At 44.5% G+C, this 18,468-nt stretch overlaps 2 protein-coding genes across 4 annotated transcripts; one reads left to right on the forward strand and one right to left on the reverse strand.

Annotated features, from left to right (window-relative positions):
- The first annotated feature begins 87 nt into the window (after window positions 1-87).
- Window positions 88-5,526, forward strand: ERI2 (ERI1 exoribonuclease family member 2). 2 transcript variants are annotated; one of them, XM_068146818.1, is made up of 8 exons: window positions 88-131; window positions 345-484; window positions 758-885; window positions 1,029-1,185; window positions 1,312-1,412; window positions 2,474-2,555; window positions 3,542-3,630; window positions 3,835-5,526. In XM_068146818.1, exons 1-8 carry the CDS (start codon window positions 109-111, stop codon window positions 5,173-5,175), a joined length of 2,061 nt encoding a protein of 686 aa, XP_068002919.1. In that variant the 5' UTR covers window positions 88-108; the 3' UTR covers window positions 5,176-5,526. The 2 variants fall into 2 exon arrangements, with proteins under 2 accessions (XP_068002919.1, XP_068002920.1); XM_068146819.1 differs by having other exon boundaries at window positions 1,074-1,185.
- A 95-nt stretch (window positions 5,527-5,621) lies between these two features.
- LOC137445263 (acyl-coenzyme A synthetase ACSM3, mitochondrial-like) lies at window positions 5,622-17,085 on the reverse strand. 2 transcript variants are annotated; one of them, XM_068146820.1, is made up of 14 exons: window positions 16,541-17,085; window positions 15,279-15,536; window positions 13,735-13,945; window positions 12,847-13,054; window positions 12,465-12,608; window positions 11,064-11,220; window positions 10,023-10,102; window positions 8,900-9,023; window positions 8,321-8,401; window positions 7,482-7,583; window positions 7,022-7,149; window positions 6,802-6,901; window positions 6,120-6,239; window positions 5,622-5,982 (listed from the first exon to the last, which is right to left on the reverse strand). In XM_068146820.1, the coding sequence occupies exons 2-14, from the start codon at window positions 15,486-15,488 to the stop codon at window positions 5,896-5,898; spliced, it is 1,752 nt and encodes a 583-aa protein (XP_068002921.1). In that variant the 5' UTR covers window positions 15,489-15,536; window positions 16,541-17,085; the 3' UTR covers window positions 5,622-5,895. The 2 variants fall into 2 exon arrangements, with proteins under 2 accessions (XP_068002921.1, XP_068002922.1); XM_068146821.1 differs by lacking the exons at window positions 15,279-15,536; window positions 16,541-17,085 and adding an exon at window positions 14,003-14,869 and having other exon boundaries at window positions 13,735-13,807.
- Window positions 17,086-18,468: the final 1,383 nt, after the last annotated feature.

The raw sequence follows: 18,468 nt of genomic DNA on the forward strand, positions 1-18,468 counted from the left end.
CGATTGGGGCGGGTCCACTGCCTCCGGCGGGAGGTTTCAAATGGCCGCTGCGGCGCCGAGCCCCTTCCGGGATGGCTGCGATCCGCCCGTGCGGGGCTGAGAGCGGAGATGGCTACCAAGCGCCTGGCCAGGTGCGGGCCGCCAGGCTGGGAGATCTCGCCCGCCGAGACAGCTGCAGGGAGCGGAGATGGGGTGGCGGCGTGCGGGCGGGCGAGGCGCTGAGGCGGGCCGGGGTGCTGAGGGAGACTGGGGTGTCCGCTCATCCCAGGCGCGGAGCGGCAGGGGAGGATGCGCCGCTCAGCACCGGGGTGCTGAGGCGATGCCGGCGCTTCTGCGATCCGCAGGCAGCTGGGGCTGGCCCGGAGCAGTGCGCGGGGGCGGAGCAGCGCGCAGGCGGCGGCAGGGCAACGCTTCGACTTCCTGATCGTGCTGGACTTCGAGGCAACGTGCTGGCGGGACGCGGGGCGGCGCAGCCCCGAGATCAGTGAGTGTGGGGTGCCCGGGGCGACACACGACTCCGAACGGCAGGAGCCCGGCTGCGGGGTGCAGCGGGCAGGAGGGTGTTGGCCAAGGTGCTGGCGTGTGTAGGGAACGGTTTTGAATGTCGTCTCCTCGTTAAGTCATTTTCAGTCTAATTCCTTTATCTTTCAGCCTCTATTTAAAGCGGGGGCCATAATTTTGGGGAGCAGCTCTAACCCTTCTGGCTTCATGGTTTGGTTTTCGTTTGTTTGCCCCGTTCCCTTTTTTTTTCGCACAGTTGAGTTTCCAGCAGTCCTGTTAAACACTTCTACAGGAGACATCGAATCTGAATTCCACACCTACGTCCAGCCCCAGGAGCATCCCATTCTGTCTGAATTTTGTACAGAACTAACAGGCATTACCCAGGTAGTAACTGCTATTTAGCATTATTTTACACTGCTGCAGTTGCTGTTTGCTGTTTTAAGTTGGGGGCTTCTAAAGCTCTAAAAGTAATTAAATGAATGTGGGTGCATGCTAACACATGCACACTTCTTTTCTGTTTTGTAAAGGATCAGGTAGATGAAGGGGTCCCTCTAAACATTTGCTTATCACAGTTTGTGAAATGGATTGAAAAGATACAAAAGGAGAAGAAAATCATATTCAGCAGAGATAGTCTAAGCAACTCTAACTCTGAAGCAAAAGCATGTACCTTTGTTACTTGGACGGGTAAACACAATTTTCATTTGCTTTTCCTGCCCTTTCCTACATGTAAAAAACCCAACGTTTGGTGGGGCTAGTGAGATTGTCTATGCTTCCAGGATTATTTGTGGCTTTTTTTTCTTTCCTGTGCAGACTGGGACCTGGGTGTGTGTTTGCAGTATGAATGCAAAAGGAAGCAGCTGCGAAAACCTGCCATTTTCAATTCCTGGATTGATCTCAAAGCAACGTACAGGGTGAGAAGATGGAGAAACTCTGAATCATTTATACCCATATCTCAAAGGCTAATTCTAGCTGAGCCAATATTCTATGTTCCAGTGACTAGAGGAACCCATTTGTTTTCCTCCCCTGCTGTTATCACTCCCTAACAAACTGCATGCCCTAGAACTGTGTGAATTTTAATAGAAATCTTAATGCCAGAAAAACAACTTGGCATTATCCTTAGACAACTGAATGACAGTCCTAGGTGAATTTTTTGAGCTGTTCTTCCTTTCCTGACATCTTTTGCTCTGCTTGCTTCCTTATTTCCCTCCTTTTTTTTGTGCTCTTATTGCTGCATAGAAAGTAGCCATCATCTCTTTAAAGGCAGAGGTCTGGTGTGTGAACTGCTCTTGGGCCAGAAAGTCTATTCTGAATAGCATGCATAATACTGGGAAAATGAATGTGTATTTACCACAGTCTGCACTGCCACAGAGTTCCAACTTGGGGGCTGACAGCACCCCTAAGTGTACCCTTGTGTAGTCAAGGAAGCTTTCAAAGGATGATCCAGGGCTCTACTTGTCCTGACACTCATAGCCTAGCCTCTTAACCTAGGTAGCAGAATGAGGTCTCTGAAGATCAACGTTATGAATATTCCTCCTTTCTTGTGATCAAATGAGATCCTGGGAGTGAGTAGCAATACTCACTTAGAAAGAATTTATCCTGATGCCAAATACGTTAATGCCCATGCCTTTGCACTATGCAGCAATTTAAACATCTCAGGGTGTTATTTACAGTTGTACTCTTCAGTGCTGTGCTGTTAAGGCCTTTATCAATGTAAGCCATAAAGTGCAAATGCCTGACTCCAGAGGTAAGACAAAGTGGATTAGTTTAAGACTGAGGAGGGATTGGTGATTCTTTCCAGCCCAGCTTGTTACAGGGTAAGTCACCTGCCTGCACAATGAAGATGCCTGACCTGCACAAGTGCCTCGGGAGATTCACTATTCATGAGGTGGTATTTCTGAAATGGTTCTCACTTCACTAAGAAGATGTTTTAAAATGCTTTATGTGAAGCACCTGCATTTCTTTTTTTCCTTAGGCCTTCTATAACAGACAGCCAAAAGGGCTAAATGGTGCTTTGCAGGATTTGGGGATAGCTTTTGCAGGACGGGAGCATTCTGGTAAGCACGACATGATGGTCCTCATTTTAATATATATGGGTTCTCTAAAGCTGAATAGCTACTACTTAGCTTAAGTTAGCTAAACCAAAGCAGCTAGTAACAGCTAGTCATTCCCCTGAACAGTAACTGCTTCAGGTTAAGAAGTGCTCAGTACAACAGACACGTGGAAAGGCTACATGCTTCAAATCACAGTATCACTAAGATTGGAAGAGACCTCGAGGATCATTGAGTCCAACCTATCAACACAGATCTCATGGCTAGACCGTGGCACCGAGTGCCACGTCCAATCCCCTCTTGAACACCTCCAGGGATGGTGACTCCACCACCTCCCTGGGCAGCCCATTCCAATGGCGAATGACTCACTTGGTGAAGAACTTCCTCCTCACCTCGAGCCTAAACTCCCCCTGATGCAGCTTGAGACTGTCACCCCTTGTTCTGGTGCTGGTTGCTAGAGAGAAGAGACCAACCCCTTCCTGGCTACAACCACCTTTCAGATAGTTGTAGAGGGCAATGAGGTCACCCCTGAGCCTCCTCTTCTCCAGGCTAAACAATCCCAGCTCCCTCAGCTTCTCCTCATAGGGCTTGTGCTCAAGGCCTCTCAGATCAGAGACTTCTTACTGACCTGCTTTACTTTTGAAATCTCTCCTAGTGCTACTGAGTGCACAATATCTGGGTACAAAAGAAAAGAGGCAAAGGCTATGGAAACTTGACCTTACCTGATAGCTTTGGAAACAAACAACTTTTGTTTATATATGTACATATATATATGCACATTCAGTCCTTCAGATGTTTCATCAACTGGGAACTTTGGGGGATTTTTTTTTTTCACTTCCACTTGCCTTTTTGGAGCTAGATAATTATGTGCCAGATTTCTGTGAATCCTTGCCATTTTTGTAAGGCTCTCCTAGATTACATTTTTCCTCTAATAGGAACTGTCCCCATTGGTAGTTTAAAGCTAAGACACTAATGTAACCACACTTCTGAAGGGTTGGACGATTCCCGGAACACTGCCCGGCTTGCTTGGAGGCTGATTTGTGATGGATGCGTGCTGAAGGTTACTAAATCTTTGGACAAGGTTAGTAACTACTTTGTGTCTTCCTTCCCACTTGCTTTGGAGCCAGGAATACAGATGAAAGGTGAGCAATGCAAACAACAAACACAGCATCTGGGCTGTGAGTTGAACAGAACAGACTGATGCACTTATTAATTCTCTGCACTGATTCCTGAAACTTCTGGGTATTCACTTTCCGTAATCTCTTTTTGCTTACGGGATCTCTAGGTACATCTGAAGAACAATACAATTTCCAGAACACTGACTACAAACTTCTCTGACAAGACTCCACTGGGAAGAAACAGCAGACCTGAAACAGCTAGAGATGGAGCTTGTGAAACAAGCTCTCTGGCTGAGACAAACCAGAACAGTGTTGCTGGAATGAAGCTAAATTCTAATGTACAAACTGAAGAACATCATCAGCCCGCTTGCACTGATTCATCTGCAGATGTCTGTGTTGCACCTAGCAGCAGCTCAAGGACTGAGTTGCATGCTCGATCCCAAAGCTCTTCAACAGCATCTACTGAGAGATTTCCTGTTCCTCTTGAGCAGGCACAGCAATCTCCCCATACTGTATCAGCAGGCATTTGGCAAGGATTGAGCAATCACCAGCCTCTGAGTACAGCTGGATATAACCCTCTGGTACCTGGGTCAGGACTAGTGCTCGTCTCCACAACCATCTCCTCAGTTAATATCTCTAATGAAGATATCAGTACTAGTTCTGATTGCTTATCTCTGCTGAGTGACTGGGAAGATGTTGCTTTAATATCAGAATCTCAATGTGAACAAAATTCAGACTGTATTCCATTCAAAGATGACTCAAGTAGAGATATTTCAGCAGCATTTGAAGAGCAAACGATTTCAAAACAATTGGCTCTGCTCAGCTCAGAAAATCAGAGTTTGGAGAACTCCATAGTACCTGTGGAACCCCTGAAATCTATCGTTTACAAAAGTCCTGATACTACTATCTACAATGTAGGAGCAGTACAAAGGCAGACCTCAACGTTTTCAGCTTTTAAGTTACCACCTGCAAAGATAAATGGTATTTCAGCAGCAGCAGCTGGAAATGATTCCACTCCAGCAGAGGTCCCTAAAAGAAAGCCAACTAGTCCAAAAACCTTCCCACCAGCAAAGAAACAGTCTTTTGCTATACATGAAGAGAAAAGTGCATCTTTTCACCATTCCTTACCTTTAAGGAGTTCAAGTTTGCCCCAAGTATCTCCTGCCATTCTGAACTCCACAGTCAATTCAGTTCACCCTGGAAGAGCTGTGAAAAACAGCAAACCAACTCCCCCTCTGTGTAACTGTGGTCGAAGAGCTAAAAGGCTGAATGTGTCAAATGCTGGTCCAAATCATGGCAAAGCCTTTTTTTGTTGTCCTGTGGGCAAGCACGAAGGTAAGAAGAAAGGTTGTGGATACTTCAAGTGGGAACATGCACTTCTGAAAGAGAAATCTGGTGGTCTCAGCCTGAATGCAGATGCTGTGACCTCTCTTGGAACTTGCACTAACAATTCAGGAAACTCTTGCAACAGAAAATATTTGCCTCTTCGACCCTCGATGAGAACTTGAAGACTGGTAATAACTGACCAGGCATAATATATCCAGGACAGCCAAATGATGTCAGAGAGATGTTCTGAGAATGGGACACAGCTTGGTTAACACAGAAATGGGAATGGCTCAAGCATCCCAAAATACCAATGTATCATAAAGTAGCTCATCAATGAAGCCTGAGAGAACAGACAATAGTGTAAGTGCTAAAATTAAAGTTGCTACAAACCTGCTTTACCACAGATTTTAAGTTCTGTTGTACTGGTCCAGACCTTAAAGAACATTTTAATAGTACAGGTTTTATCTACACTTTTTTTTTTCCCCCCTAAATATACTTGCAATGATTATACCTTTTAAAATTGTGAGGCAGAAGTTGTTGCCCTTCTCAAAAGTGATTCTTGAAGCAACAGCATTCTTACACACTTGCTGGGTTTTGTATCCTTTTAAAACTAAATAATAAAGACAAAATGCTGGTGACAGTTCATTAAATACTTTATTTAACACACATCACCTGTTGCTCTCTTGACTACATGAGCTCCCCATCTGATGTGTAGGGGTTTGCCTGCTGTACTGATACGGCTGTTAGTATAGCACCTGGGACAGCCAGATCTGGGAAGTGGGTAAGAATTTATTCAAACCTAAACTGAGAAAGGTGTGGTGTCATGTCTTTTACTCTCTGCCACCATGTAAATCTGCAATACCTTGCTTGGAAAGATTCCTGTTAAAAGGCAAGAAGCGCTGCTAATTTTTCCTCCACTCCTTCTGGCGCAGTTCATTTCTTCTGATCTTCCCACTAACAGTTTTTGGCAACTGCTGAACAAACTCCATCTATTGGGCACAGGAAATGGCAACACAACAATCAGAGCTTACCTACATTTTCACTTTCTCTTAACCTCAGCAGCACACAGCAGTTAACATCCCCTCTCTTATGACAGTGAAAATTATCTGGGTATTTGAGCACTCACCTTCCTAGGATACTTGTATGGAGCAGTAACTTTCTTAACGTGGTCTTGCAGCTCTTTCATCATTTTTTCTGGATCTTGTGAAGCATAGTCAGATGTCAAAACAACAAAGGCTTTCACCACCTGAAGGAATTGTGGCAGCAATGGTTTAAATGCCAATGAAACTGCATTACACAATAGTGAGATCTGACACTTTAACCAAGTACTTGCTGAAAACCTGCAGAATAATGTACAGAGCAGGGACAAAAAGCTTTGCTGAAGCCTTTGGGTGCTCACTGAGCCTGGACTGTGTAGGCAGTTTATGTTACATGCATTGAAGACTGAAAAGTAAGTATTTGAATGACAGGGAAAGCCTCAAATGATGCATTTGTTACACCGGATTTGGGGCAATTGCCTTGGTCAGTTTTGTCCTGGGTGGATTTCTCAGTCAGTGTCTGACAGAGTAGAAATGCCAGCCTGGACTTTTTTTTTAGTAGTAACTTAAGAAAACAGACAAACAAACAAACAAACCCAATGACAACAACAATAAAACCCCAGATAAAACAAAACACACCTGAAACAAAAACAAAACCAGAAACAAAACCCCAGAAACAAAACCAACCCAACCCTGGGCAGATAAATCCCTTGGAAGTTGTTTTATATTAGTTCTAGTATGCACAAAGCTCCTAAGAAATACATAGTTTACCTCTCCTCTGAGGGGGTCTGGACTGCTGACAACAGCTGACTCCACCACTGCAGGGTGCTCCACTAGGGCACTTTCTACTTCAAAAGGTCCAATACGGTATCTTTGGAACGGAGGAAAGGGCTTTCAGTTGTATTTGATAACACATAAATAGAACTTCCCCCCTGAATCATCTCTGCTATTCAAGTTTAATGATTTACTGCCAATCACTCTTAAGTTTTACCCAGCAGAATTAATGACATCATCAGCTCTTCCAACAAACCAGAAGTATCCATCCTCATCCATAATCCCCCTGTCTCCAGTCACATAAAAATCCCCACGTATTGTTGCCTCTGTTTTCTCCGGATCGTCCTAGGAAACATTAAACTCCCTTAAAAATACACAACATTGCACTCTGACATGTAGCACAGAAGTGAGAGCAGTCAAAGTATCACTAAAATACAGCTTCTTCAGCTGTGCTTATATGCATCAGATTCCAGTGGGATGTTAATAACAGAGAATTATTAATTCCCCATTACTAAGATACAAACTTAAGCATCTGCAGGAAGAAAGTGGAAATCCCTCTTTCCTTCCTCTGGGTTTTCAGATTGGTAAGCCAAGTAGAAGTAAATTAAACAGGGCATCAGGTTCCTTGTGACAGAGATTTAGCAGGATATCTACTTTAAATGTAGAAATATTCTTACAGCATAGCAAGTGAAAAGAAAAAGTGGTCTGGTAGGCTTTACTCTGATGGCAATATCTCCTTCTTTTCCAGGAGGCAGAATGTTACTGTTTTCATCTATAATCTAAAAATAAAACACAGTTTAATTATCTTGGAGCCAAAGATGATAAAATCTTGGTGTGCATTTGAAATATAGAAAGTTGGCTTTCATCCCCACCTCCACAGGGAAATGATTTGTAGCAGTAGAGGGTCTTACTCTGACAACTGAAGTGCCATTGTTACTAATCCACTGTACTTTGCACCATGTCATTTATACGAGGAATGCCAAGCACTATGCAAACATGATAGAGTTAGTAAGACCCCAGGGAGGATCATGTGATGGAGTCAGTAAGACCCCAGGGAGGATCATGTGATGGAGTCAGTAAGACCCCAGGGAGGATCATGTGATGGAGTCAGTAAGACCCCAGGGAGGAACCTAAGTGATGGGGTAGGAGAACTGAAAGATACTAAAATCTTAATCCCCATTGCAAATTGATGTGGTGCTAAAACCTGCTTCTGTAGCTTTGTTATCACCAGGAAACAATATTCACCCCCACTCATCTTTGACTCAGCAGTTTAATTTCTGTCACTGCCTGCAAGTGTCATATCTGACAGTTAGCACTGGGATGTCATCTCTGTTGGTGAGGATGGTGCAGCAGGGAATTCCAGCTGTTTATTCTGTATGCTCAGAGTAGGGCAGTACCCTGCCTTTCTTCACTCTTTCATCCACTGCTGAGTGCATGCTGCATTGGAGCTTTCAGACCTCTTTAATGGAAAGTGGTTAGGCAAGAGAGAGAGACTGAGTCACCAGAAGTACCATACCTTCACATCATACCCTGGAGATGGCTTTCCCATAGAGCCAGGTTTGATTTTCATTCCCTTAAAATTCCCACAGATCAGCACCTGCAACAAGTGGTGTTGGACTTTAATTATTTTTGTTAGTTAAACTGTGGCCTGTATATTCAGTCTTTAGGTTTGAAAATACTCAGCTGATATTGTGTATTGATGTAAGGAATACTAATTGTCTTTGTTATGATCTTACAGCCAATGATGAAACTTCTAGAGAGAAACTATCATGCCCACTCACTGTTAGTGAGTGCTCTAAAGACAGAAGCAGAATTTGGAATGCAGTAATGAGAAATATACCTCTCCTGTGTTAGTTCCCAATCCAAAGCCCACAGGAGTGAAAACCAGTCCTTGGATTTTGGGTGAAGCTGTTAAGAGTATCCAGTAACTTACAAAACCTATTTTTCCCCCCCACCGTTGCTTACTGCAACTGACTTTCCCCCTGAAGTCTCAACTGTGTGCAATCATTTTAATAACTTTTTCTGGGCAACCTGAAAGGAGTACATGGCTGTATCCATAAAGCATACATGCTTACAGCTGCAAAGCTGCACATACTGTTTCTGTCTGTCCATAGCCTTCGTGAATATCCAGCCCAGTCTGCGCTTTCCACTCTCCCATCACGTCAGGGTTGATTGGCTCCCCTGCACTCACGCAGTGCCGCAGGCCTTTGAATTGATAGCTTAGTGAGAAAGAGAAAACAGAACATTGGCATCATCTGTAAGCTGCATCCCACTCCTGTCTTCCTCTGTTGTGGGATCCTTGTTGTATAAACCCAACATTTTTACTGAGTTCATTCTATCTGAACTGTGGAGTGCTAAACAAACTCAAATCTGGGAAAAAACCAAAACACAAAGCCAACAAACAAAGCAAAGATAAAAAACATCTGCTGGTTTACTTCTGCATTTAGAGGACACAGTCTCAAGCTGTGCCAGGGGAGGTTTAGACTGGATGTTAGGAAGAAATTCTTCATAGAGAGAGTGATTGCCCATTGGAATGGGCTGCCCAGGGAGGTGGTGGAGCTGCCATCGCTGGAGGTGTTTAGAAGGAGACTTGATGGGGTGCTTGGTGCCATGGTTTAGTTGATTAGATGGAGTTGGATGATAGGTTGGACTTGATGAATCTCAAAGGTCTCTTCCAACCTGGTCTCTTCTACTCTATTGATTCTTTTAGAAAAATCTAATCAATATGCTGTTTCCACCCCTAGAATCTGACTGAGGTCTAAAGTGAAAAGGAGTAACAAAGTTCACCCCTAATGACAAGAAAAACTCACAGAAGAGTTAAATGAGGCCAAGGAGTGTTTCATACATTTCACCAAGCTATCCTGACACACATCTTGTAGCTACAGTGCTGCAGGAGCAAGTGCAAAAACAGGGCTTCTGTGATTATAACATCACTTCTGAAGATAATGTCAGTTGTGATATCATGTCTGTCCTCTTACACCCTCAGCTAAACTGCTTTAAACTCTTCTGCAAGTTGAATGTAAATTACGAAATCTGAGAGAGTTAAGCGGAGACTAAGCCTTTATTCTGACTTTGCTCCTAACACTTCAGATTCAAAATGTTGGGAAATACACAAGCTGTGTTACTGTTCTGCCACAGTAAATTTGGCACAAAAGCAAGGTGAGATGAGCAGTTGGTCTGATTAAAGGCACCAGTGAAGTTACTCTGCTTTTGCTTACCTGGACACTTTATGTTGCACAAGCATTCGATAGGCAGTTGGAGGAGAACAGAAAACAGTGATGGGAAATCTTGACAGGCTCTAGAGAATTCAAAATGTAAACAGGATGAATAAATAAAAATAAACCATACAGACTAGGTACTGAAACCTGTGAGGGGTTATCTTCATTGTAAGCAACAATAGAATGATCTCTGCATGCAGCTTGTGAAACACACAGAGGAAGTGTTGTGTCCCAAAAGCAGTTAGCACCATACTTGCCAACACCAACACACTGCAGTTACATTTAATTAGCTTCAGCTTCAAAACAGGACCTACCTAATTTTACAATTAGTTCCACACACTGAAGGTTTTTTTTTTCCTCTGGAAAGCTTTCCAGTTTCTCTTGCAGAATTTCCTCATAATTACAGTTAAGTAGAAAACAAGTGAAACCATAAGGCTGCCATTTGAGATGCTCTGTAGGTGTTCCAACTGACAGTGGGTTTCAACATGCCCTAATACTAACTAGCAATTTCCAGCCACCTAAATAACCTGCAGAAGGTGATAATGTCATCCCCTGCAAAGAGAAACTCAGTTGTCTTTTTCAGCTGTGGAGAAATTGTGCGTGGATGTAAGAGAATACAAAGTTGGTGCCTGTTGTTAAAGAAATCCAACCTCACTGCCACTTCACTCCTTACCTTTGAATTACATGGGGCAGAACTGAAATTCTCATCCATCTGTTATTGTCCCTCATTTGAAAAACAACACCAAAGGGCCCCACAAATTCCAGAACAACAACTTGTATACTTCCATTTTAGGCCTAATAATGGATGCCTGCAAGTTTGTGCAATCAAATCCAGAGCACTTCATATGATGAAACTCCGGATATCAAGTATGCCCTTGTTTGGGATAAACATTTGCAGCACTCACTACTTAACTAGTTGTTTACTTACTGGTTGGTGAGGTGTAACTGTGTTGTCCCTGTGCAGCACCAGAGGAAATGAAAACCTGGGCAAAAGCAGACATAGAGAATAGTGCTGCTTGTGGTCGGGCTCCCATCACTTACCTCAAAGACAATGTGTGGGTCAAAGTGTGGCATCTTGTGTACAAACACACATGTCCCTTGAATCCATGGTGAAAATATGCTGCTCCAAGCTGCCTTTGCCCAGCCTGTGTCTGACGTATTCCAAAGTATATCTGAAGAAGTCAAGTCCAGCCAGTACCTGGTAAAATAAGGAAACCATTCACAGTCTCTGTTTGGCATGAAAAAGGCAAATATTAAAATATCAACCAGAGATGTGCCAGTGAAGCAAGTCCATCACTGGTTGTCTTGGGTAAAAGGCAGTTAGAAGAAGCTGAATTTCTGAGCAGGGGTAAGTCACAGCACAGGCAGGATGTCAGCAAAACACACTGGTGTTGCATTTTCCTAGGGGAAAAATTATCCTGACAGACAAGCAAACACCACCTCAGCATATGGGGTTGTATGAATATGGATGGCACTGCTGAGGTTTTGTTGAACTGATTTTTAGGGAGGAGGAATTTTTCTTCTCTTGTTTACCTGCTTCTAATTTGGTATTTTCCTCATTTGTTATTCTTTGCCTGTTAGAGCAAAATGCATTGCAAAATCAACTTTAAAATGACACTGCTTTATAAATCTAAAGATTCCCAGCTATCAGCATTTTCTTCCTGCAGGAGTTGTGTCTAATCCAGACACAGATTGATTCAGAAGACTTAACTGGCCCATGGGTTTTTTTTTCTCTTTTATGATCCAGACTTCATAAACATGTGCTGGTGTGCAGTTCATGGGCATTCCATTAGCTATACACAATGACAAATGTACCAACACTTAAAATAAATGTTCAATGTTGTTTAGTCTGGAAAGGAGGAGGCTGAGGGGAGACCTCATTGCTCCATACAACTCCCTGAGAGGAGGCTGTATTGAGGTGGGGATTGGTCTCTTCTCTCTACTGTCAGGTGACAGAATGAGAAGAAATGGTCTCAAGTTGTGCCAGGGAAGGTTTAGGTTGGAGTTGAGGAAAAATGTCTTTGCTGCAAGAGTGGTCAGGGATTGCAGCAGGCTTCCTAGGGAGGTGATGGAGTCCCCATCCCTGGAGGTATTCAAGAAACATCTGGACACTCTACTTGGGGATATAGTTTAGTGGTGATGGTAGTGTTGGGTTGATGGTTGGACTGGATGATCTTGGAGGTCTTTTCCAACCCAAACAGTTCCATGAATCTACGATTCTAAAAGAAGTCAGTGACTCCATTCTCTATAAACCAGTGCAGCTGGACTCAAACTGCCCTGTTTTATGGAAAAAACCCCTCATTTTAATGTTTTTTTTTTAATGTGAAACACCTGCTGGTTTTGAACTACTGAAATCAAAGTTTCTGGTCAAAATCTTCTGTCTCTTCCTTCTGCTATGCGACTAGCTAGGTAAATATGTCTGGTTTAAAGTGGTATCTGTACCTTCCACTTACTGTGAGGCCAATCCCATAGCTGCTGTGGGAATGTTCAACCATTTTTGGAGATCCTGTAGTTCCACTGGTGAAGAAGATAGCCATTGGGTCATGATACTTCGTGGTCACACACCGGTGATCAGAAGGAGCATTTCTTAAAACAAGCACAGTGATGAATAGAGTGATTAGCAAGTGTGACTTACACATTTTGGAAATCATTTAACCAAAACAACTGCAGCAATAAAGGTGTCACAAACATTGGTATTTTTCCACACTGCAGTCCTAAAAGGGTGAAAATATATTGGTGGTTGGCAACATTTCCTATTCAAAACCCAATGGCTGTGCTTAGCTTTTGTTACTGCTGTGCAGCTTTCACAATGGTATTTACTCACTTCAGGAGATCTTTAAAGTTCAGCCATCCTCCTCTGTGGCCCTCTGACACAAGCAACCTGAATTTCAGAGACTGGCATTCAGCCCCAACAGAATCTACAGCTGGTGCCACAGAATCATCAGTGATGATACACTTTGCCTTGGATTTCTGTAGCCGGTGAAGAATGTCCTTCGCTGTCAACTGCTGCGTGCCAGGAATCAAGACAGTTCCTAAATGGAAGGAAGCAGAATGGAAACACCATCTCAACACTTTGGAGTATCACCTGTATCTACAAGCAGGCTTCAGCTTACTTTGTTCTTTTGTGGGGGGAAGCAGGACTTGGCCCTGCACGTGTAAATATACTGCTTTCTTGGGTGGATTAAATGCTATGTGAGAATTAGCACAAGTTAGCAAATGCTACATTGAGCATGGGACAGTAAAAGAAATCAACAGAATAATTTCCCTTGCTCTGAAAACACTGCCTCTGGAACATGCCATCTCTCTCAACCTTTCTCCTGGCTGTTGCCTCACAGGTTTGCTGCTAGTGTTTGTGAGGCCCCAAGACAACAGGAAGCTGAGTAACAGATCCCACAGGGGGAAAGTGAAGCATTCCAAGAGGGCTAATTTCACTGCAAGTTAGCAAGAGGGTGCATTTGCAATGTGTCACAGGTGCTGTGAAGAGAAGAATGGCAGAGGCACACAGACTCACAGGGTTTCCTTAACACCTGGAGCATGTGCAGAAGTCCTAAAAGCTCCAAGAAGGAAAAACTTGGCATGAAGAGTGGTTTCAACCAGCATGAACGTTGGTTCATCCTCAGTAGCACGTTGGCAGTTCTGGGTGCATCAAGGTGCAGCAAGGATTTAAGTCACAGTTTCTGTACCTACAGACCATTACTCTGCTTTTACTAACCTGTTCTCATGCAAGCCACATTCACCAGCCACCACTCCGGGATCCGGGGCAGAATCAGAATAACTCTGTCTCCCTGTTGCAGATCACAGGCATCAGAGAGCACATTTGCTACCTTCCTGGACAGCACTCCCAGCTCCTCAAAGCTCCACCTCACCTCTTCTCCAGCACCATCTACCCACCATAACGCAGGGTTTTTAGACTTTTTCCCCTCCTATGGAGCAACAGGGTAGAGGGAAAAGGCTTCAATTTAGAAACACATTGACTTTACCTTAAGTCTAGGGGGAAAAGGCATTCATCACTTATTCAGTGCTGGAGAAACCTGGGGATGCAACAGAAATTAGCCAGAGATTCCAGGTAAGGCAGAGAATCCCCCCCTTAAAAAGAACAGCCTACACATCCCCATTTAGGACATGAAATTTGTATTCCTTTCCCAAGTTCTTCATCTTACTCTCTGGAGAGAGAAATAAAGAATGTTTTTGGTTCAGGTCATGCCAACAAAGCCAGCTGATGAATGCAAGCACCTCTGAGCTGTGCCTCAGAGCCTCCTGAGCCCTCAAAGCTCATTTTCAACTTCATCTGGAACTGAGCCTTTCTGGTACTTCTGAAAATTAAATCAAAGTTTCAAAAGCAAAGGCCCACACAGTGTGACCTTTAATCAATGTCTCAACTGTTGTGTGAAGTGATGTGATATGCATGCATACCATGTGCAGCAGCAGTGTAGTAAATCATCTCCTCAGCAAAACGTTCACTGAAGCAGCAAGAATGTGACACCTTATTATGCATCTGAAGGTACAATAACACTGAGGTTAATTTTCAGGGGAAAAGATTGTATTTGTGCACTTCAGAGGGCAAAGTTTCAGAGGTTGTTCCTTGCTGTGTTTGCAGCCTGCCAAAACTTGGTTTTCCTGCAAGAGGAGTAATTGTGTCAAGTCCTACCTCTGCTCTGTTCTTGCTGACAGGCTGGGCAGAACTGCATTTAGCCCCTCAGCATGAACAGCCTGAGCCTGCAAAATCAGTCCTACACCCACAGAAACCAGACCTAGGTAGCCTAGCTAGTATGAAGGTTATAGACCCATTCTTCATGTTGTTTGCTGGGCTTTTTTTGGTATTCCCTTTCCTTGAACAGACCTATGCCAGTTTTTTAGAGTCCAAGGTCTTGATGCAAAAGATGATGGGTGAGGTTTGATGCTACGCTGTACTTACTCATTTTACAGGCAAGCAATGAAGCACACAAAGGTCAAGTGATTTCCCTGGCACATCCAGGTAGGGATGCCTGCCACAGCTGGTGGGGGAATTGATGCAGAGTGCCACAGTTCACTGTCTCATTTGCAAGGCACCTGTTTATGCACATGCAATCTGATTAAAGGAAAGCACTATTTGGACTCAGGGACAAGACAGCACGTGGCCTAAGGTTCAAAATGCATGAGCTGATCACCAGATTATAATATGAACATAACTCCAGTGTCTTGGTTATTGGATTTGTCAGATACCCAGCATTAATGACCATCATTAGATACTTCAGCATCAGAAAAGCCAAGTGTTACCTTTTCCATTTCAGCCCATCTGTCCAGCACATCTCTTGCAAAGTTGAAGTACTCTGGTATCTCTGGTCTGTACTGCTGTTTCATGGCTTCATAACTGAAAGAGGTGTGAACTGGGTAGCAGCGGCTGCAAAGCTGGAGAGATCTCAGAGGAGCCCGCAGGGACACAGCACCTGGGATCTTCAGTGAGAGCTGCACAGCAGCAAGAGCCATAACAGTCTTCTCAAGGTTATTTGTTGCTGATTAGCTCTCCAAGCAATGCTACAGGGAGACAGTTACAAAACTGGTATTAGCCATGCAGTTTCAGAGCAGCTTTTACTACTGCTCAGTGGCACAGAATGGAACAACAATTCCATCTGCTGAGTACCTGCTAAGGACAGCTCCCGTTCGGCCACTGGCCCCTGCCTTCCACTGCCCACCATGCAACTTACTTCCCCACTGCATTCAGTCTGAAGAACTCAGCCTTGTCAATGTGGCAGCTTTCCTGTAGTTCACATTCTTTCCCTTCCTGTAAGCTCTGCTAATCTTGCAGACCACAATTCAGTTGTCACATGCAGCAAAAGGAGGCACTGAATGCTGCTCAAGCTCTTCAGCTCTGATTTCCCCAGCTGCAATGTCTGCTACTGACTCACACCACAGAAGCAACAGATTCTGAACCAATGTGTTGCACAGATAATCCAGCAACCACCCAAGAATTACTGGCTGACCACAGTGTCACTAGGCATTTACAGCTTTCCTGGTTTATCAGCACTGGAGATATTGCCAGCATTGGTTGCCAGGAATGAAACAAAGGTAGCAAGGTCCTGGAAAGATTCTAAGTATCAGCACTTTAAACCTCATTTTGAGGCCTGGTCAGCAAAAAGGATTGCTTTGTGAGATGAGGAAACATTCAAAGCGCCCCTGAAAAAGGACCCCAAATGCAAAGCCTTACTTCTCAAAAAGAGCAAACTTACCAGGAGATCTGAAAACTCTGAAGTAATTATTTCCATGCATTGTCACCCATATTTTATTTACTAAATAATGTAAACACTACTGCTTCCTTGTGGAATTAATAACCATCCAGCTGTAGAATCAAATTATTTGAGTGACTTAGTGAAGCAAAGGGACATTTTTTGGATCTCTGCCAGGAGAGAAATACAGGAGAGAAACCCAGCCAAATGAAAGAGACAGAGGGACAGGGAGAAGAGGGAATGTGGACAGGCAGCAGCCAAATCAGCACTCCAAAATAGGTGGGTGGAGGGTAAAGGCTGTCAGTTCCAACTTACTGCCTCCGCCTTGCACCGAAGTGGAGCCCTTTCAGTGCTGAGGTGTGTCACAGCTCTGACTCCTTCCACAGATCTCAGACTCCTGGCCACGTGTCCACTCTTGCACTGCTGCTATCTCTAGTGACCGACTGCTGTCTTCCTTATATGTACTTTGGACTCACACAGGGGCCAGCTGCGTCCAGCACAGAGAGAGCAGCTGATAGGTTTCTGCAGAGCTCAGAGCGGAAGTAGAAAGTGAGTAGCAAATCTCTTCTGTTTCCTTTTCCTCCTCTCTTTCCATTCACCAGCCCGTGGAGTAACACAGTCATAAGACCTTGCTACAGCCAAGCCACATCTGTTGTGCTCTGGCTGTGGCAAAGGAGCAATAGCCTTGTAACAGGCTCTGTGACTGCACTGCCCAGCATGTAGCTTGGGGGGGTTCTTAGGTAACCGCCGAAGTTCAGCCCTGACAACGAGTGTTGATTCCTGAGATGCTGCAGCTGGTGCCTGGATCAGCTTTGTTAACACCTGCTGACTGAGGTTTTGTAAGAGCTTTGCCCCATGGTCACAGAGCAGTTATGTGGTGCAGCATTACTGCCTGCTCTGTTCCCATGGCAGAAGCAGGAGGGAATGTGTGCCATCCTCTTTTCCCCCCAGGCCACAGACCAGCATCACTGTGGTCATGGCTGTGGCACTGGAGCATACTTCTACCTTCAGCCCCTCCTGTAAAAGCTGGGGTGATAGTGACAGCTGTAACTTAAGTTGGGACATCAAGATGCTTTAGAGTCTGTCTGCCAGTGCCCTAAACAGCTCCTGCTGTATCTCCCTTCTCAAACTATGGCTCTAAGGTCAGCAGAAAGATTGCTAGTGTCCATCTACATCTTTGGACCAGAACAGTCTTCTGGGTGCTGATCAATGGCCACAACACTATGGTCCTTCCTGGCACATAGGTCCTGTACTTCTGCCAGAGCTCCCTCCTGGGGTTCTACCCAAGTCTGTTTGTAAACAGCACACTCAGAGGAAATGCTAACCAGCTCCCTGAAAAGTTAGTGCAGCAGACTCAAGATGTTCTCCCAAACCACAAAGCTGTTCTCTGCCTAGCAGTACAGGCAGACCAGTAAAGGGAGACCTACAGCCAGACTGCAGTAGTCAAATTTTAAAGAGCTCTTTGAAATGCATGAGATGAAACCCTCCCAGAGGAAAGCCTTGAAGGGATTCCCTAAGCAGATCACATTGCCCCAGAGAAGGCACTAATGTAAAGAGCAAATTATAGCAATGGCTTGTGATAAAAGTCACTGAGTATGCCAGGAACATATAGGCAAAAGGTTTCAAGTTTAGGAAAAAAGCTGTAACACAGCTCCCACAGAAGCCCTCTAACCTTTTTGTAGGGCATAGAACTGATTTCCAGAGCATGGAAAGGCATTTCCAAAGCCCCCAGCTCCTCTCACCACAGCAATAACCTAGTTCTGAGTGGTGAACTGCATTTCCTCTGCACCACTCAGCTGCTTCTAGAAATTCTTCCTCCTTTTTCAAACACGACCTGACATACCCAGCTCCAGAGACTCTCACTGTAATTCACCAGAACTCTGAGCCTTTCACACAGCCCCAGCCCAGCAAAGATTTAGTGAAATTTAATTCCATGTGGTCAATGATCCCACCACTGCCTAACAACTGGTGTGGAGCTGTGACTCCCAAAGGCTTTGCAGGAACAAAGCTGCAGAGAGGATGTAGATGCCACATCCAGTTTGGGTTGTAACTGATAAATACTTCTTGCATTTCTTCCCCCCCCCCCCCCCCCCCCCCCCTTCCCTGGAATCATTAACCCAAAGGCAGACATAAATCCTGGAACTTTAGTTTGGGGAAGAGAAACCATCGAGGGCTATGCATGGCTGAGTTTGGCCACAGCTGAGCGCACAGAGGTCAGAGTCCTGTGCCCAGCGGATGGAAGG

The sequence above is a fragment of the Melanerpes formicivorus genome, unplaced genomic scaffold (assembly GCF_026170545.1).
Source record: "Melanerpes formicivorus ecotype bairdi unplaced genomic scaffold, bMelFor1.0.p_v2 SCAF_14, whole genome shotgun sequence".
NCBI classification, from domain to species: Eukaryota; Metazoa; Chordata; class Aves; order Piciformes; family Picidae; genus Melanerpes; species Melanerpes formicivorus.